At 34.1% G+C, this 3,690-nt stretch overlaps 1 protein-coding gene across 2 annotated transcripts in view; it reads left to right on the top strand.

Moving 5' to 3' along the window:
* Positions 1 to 3,555, top strand: part of LOC108733397 (microtubule-associated protein futsch) — a 171,475-nt gene extending 167,920 nt beyond the window's left edge. For both annotated transcript variants that reach the window (XM_025973552.1, XM_025973551.1), the window contains exon 8: positions 3,252 to 3,555. In XM_025973552.1, the coding sequence (XP_025829337.1) occupies positions 3,252 to 3,424 (173 nt within the window). In that variant the 3' untranslated portion in view covers positions 3,425 to 3,555. The remainder of the gene's footprint in view (positions 1 to 3,251) is intronic.
* Positions 3,556 to 3,690: the final 135 nt, after the last annotated feature.

Genomic DNA, 3,690 nt, shown 5'->3' with positions numbered 1-3,690 from the left:
TCAAAAACCTCCTCGATCAGTTTTTTGCCAGCAAAGACCAAAAATTTTATGAGCGTGGAATTATGCTACTACCAGAAAGATGGCAAAAGGTGTTGGACCAGAACGGTCAATATATAATTTAATAAAGTATTTGTTTATTATACGAAAACTGTCTTTCATTTCCACAAAAAAAAAACGAAATGACTTTCCGAACAACCCTATAAAAATAAACTTGTGGGTTCGTTTATTTTACTTTACAGCCCCAATTACCCAGCACAGACTACTGGTTCTTGTGGTAGAGATAGTTTAGAATTTCATGGGCCATGATCTTGGGTTGCGCAGTTACAAAACTCCACCTGTTCATAGTTTCTGTTTCTCACTAAAAGCGTATTTGTCGTCGTTCACATGATTAAGAGTCACTGTTTTTAAATTGTACAAAATGAATGCAATTAGGTCCTTCTATCGTGTATTTCGCAACTCAAGGTATTTCATCACCTGCCTCCAATCTCCCATCGAACATTATGATGGTTACGTGTTGATAGCTGTGGTGATGTAGGAGATATGATGATTTTGGTAATATTTCAACCAGTGTTCTAAAATATGTTCGAAATTTCTCTAATTCAATTGGTGTGTGGGTCTACGAATCGACCATCGGTCACTAAACATCCAGTTAGAATAATTGATAATGCACTAAAATGTTTTTGATTGCTTTGAGGATAGTCTCAGCTAGAATCATTGCGAATGTATCTTGTATTCCCCTCAGCTAGAATATTCTAGAATGAACTTAGCCAGAAGGATCATCTAGAACGTTCTGAAACGTACAAGGACCTTTATGTGTAAGTGGTAGGGTGGTTATTAAGACTATACGAGGGCAATTTCATATACTTCAGCCAGTGTCCAAAAAGGTTAAAAAATTTCTCCAGTTTAATGAATGTGTGGATCTGCGAGCCGACCATCGGTCACCAAACACTCATTTAGAATAATTGATAACGTACTAAAATATTATTGAATGTTTTTAGGGTATTTCTCAGCTAAAATGTTCTCCAATGTTCCTAGTATTGCACTTAGCTAGAATATTCTAGAATAAACTTAACCGGACAGATCATCTAGAACGATCTGAAATATACGAGGACCATTACGAATAAGTGGTGGGATGACTCTATACAAGTGCATTTTCGTATATTTCAACTAGTGTCTTATATCGTTCAAGGATTCTCCAGGGGTGTATTGGATTTGAGAGCCCACCAAACAATCTTTTTCGAATTTCTAAATTAACCGTTCGCGGGCATAGAAGTGACTTATTTTTATTGAAGGCTACACGACCCTGCGCTATCCTCTGCTTTATATCCCTACTACTCGTTCCGTCCTGATTTTCTAGATACCTAAAATCAACCACTTCTTCTAATTTTTCGTCTCCTATCTTTATATTAGCTCCTTCCCTTCTTTAGAATAAGTGATAATGTAAACCCAACAAAGCAAGTTATTTCCTAAATACCTAAATATCTCCTTTTTTTAACCAAACGCCCCTCTTACAGAAATACCAACCAGAATAATTGATAAACAATCTGGTATTAACGTTAAACCCAATCAACCAAATCTATATATATATAAAAGAAAGTCATGTTAGTTTCACTATTTATAACTCAAGAACGGCTGAACCGATTTGGCTGAAAATTGGTGGGGAGGTAGCTTACAACCAGGAGACGGACATAGGATACTTTTTATCTCGTTCCAGTGGGAGAGAGGAGTGGTGAAGAGGAGTTGCAATGTTTAAATGGAAGTGTCGACAGGTTTACTTGAAATTTTGTCTTAATGGTCTCTCATTTAATTTCTGAAAGACCTATCTCGACATTTTAAAAAATTCAACCCCCAAAGGGGGGGGGGGGTAAAGAGGTGTTGCAATTTTTGTTTGGGACATACTTTATTTGTGGTTGAATTTTCTTGAAACTTGGTATATATGCTATTTGATATTATTAATCAAATGAAAAGAGGTTGCAACGTTTCCATGGGGTATATTTTATTTGTACTCGGATTTACTCGAAGGTTGCTCATTGTTGAAATTAAGCAAATACGTGTTTTGGCAACAACAATCAACCCTTAAGGATGAAATGTTGTTGCTACGTTTGCATTTGAAATCTAAGGTGACGACATTACATAAAATTAAAACGTTGTAAGGGTGAATTGGGAGTTTAAAAGGTTTTATGGAGAAACAATATTAATTTCTGCGAGCGAAGCCGCCGAGAAAAGCTAGTTAAAACTAAAATCCAAGGCATTTCAACGAAAAAAGTAGTATGCAGGGCAACGGACACCTACCGAAGTCAAATGCGGGAAGTTTCTTTTGTACCAACCCTATTAAAACCGGAAAACAATACCGTACAAATAATAATAAAAGATATTTAATTAGCCTTAAATGAAACCAAAAATCTTAAATTTATTTATTTAGTCACTACAATTAGCATTTAATACAAAGGAAAATTAATATTTTTTTATTCAGTTAATGGATAGGTTTCTAAAGCAAATATCACAATTACATTATTTCATGCTTATACAACTAAGCAGAAAGTAACAATTACTTCAACTTACATACATGTTTAAATAAGTTTATGATTTATACTGCTTAGGCTTAATATTAAAATAAAAAAATTGAATAACTGAAAAAAGTAAAAAATTAAAAATGCAAATTTCAGACAGTTACACAGCCAAAAGAAACTGTTAAGAAAAAACGTTGAACTGTCTGAGGAAAAACAAATGAACTTAAAAATACATAAGACAAAGATCTAGGTAAGTCAGTAAACTTGAATTAGAAGAGATAATAAATTAATTGATTTAGGTAATTGACTTATTGGCTTCAAGCATAAAATATACATCAAAGCCTTTCTAATTACATGCGTGAGTCAAACAAAGTACGAGAAANTCTTTGTAACTCATCCCTACATTTTTAAGTATATTTAACATCTTGTCCCATTTGACATTGTCAAAAGCTTTTTCTAAATCTACAAATCCTATGTACGCAGTCTTTCCTTTTTCTATCGTTTTCTCTATACGATTTACCAAATGTAACAAGAAAATCGAGATTTCGAAACAATTGTAGCGTAATAAAGCCTAATATGTAGCTGAGGTCTTAGCTTTTGGTGTGTTAAAAGACACGAAACCGTTCTTTGTTATTTCCCGAAATTGGAAAACCGTATGCAATCTGTACTAAATAGCCTGCGACAAATATAAAAATCTGACTATGATGAAAATGCTCGAATGAACGAATTCTCTTGTTTCAGAGGTTACTATAATTCCCACTTATGACACCGATGTACTGGGTTACTGGGCAGCAGAGAACGAAGAGCTTTTGGCCAAGCACAAAATCGACTTTTCGCCGTCGGCGAGCCGGTGTACTATCAATCTTCAGGATCACGAAACGTCGTGCTCCGCTTACCGTTTAGAATTCTCGTAATTTGTCAGCTAAACAAGTCCCTAGCAATAATAATTTATTCAACTTAGGTTGCACACCCGATAAACAACATACAAAAACTAATATATATATAAATAACAGACATTCTCTACGTCCATTTTTGTGTAATTAATTATGAAATAGCATCTTCCAATATACACAGCAACAAAAATAGAAACATAAAAAATATATCTAACCTATAAATTGACGGTGACGATGGGTGATGATATATATATATATATATATATACAAAAGTAACCATAACAAAA

The sequence above is a fragment of the Agrilus planipennis genome, unplaced genomic scaffold (assembly GCF_000699045.2).
Source record: "Agrilus planipennis isolate EAB-ADULT unplaced genomic scaffold, Apla_2.0 scaffold49, whole genome shotgun sequence".
Lineage (NCBI taxonomy): Eukaryota > Metazoa > Arthropoda > Insecta > Coleoptera > Buprestidae > Agrilus > Agrilus planipennis.
The sequence above is the reverse complement of the archived record's forward strand: the minus strand, read 5'-3'. Positions and strand labels throughout refer to the sequence as shown.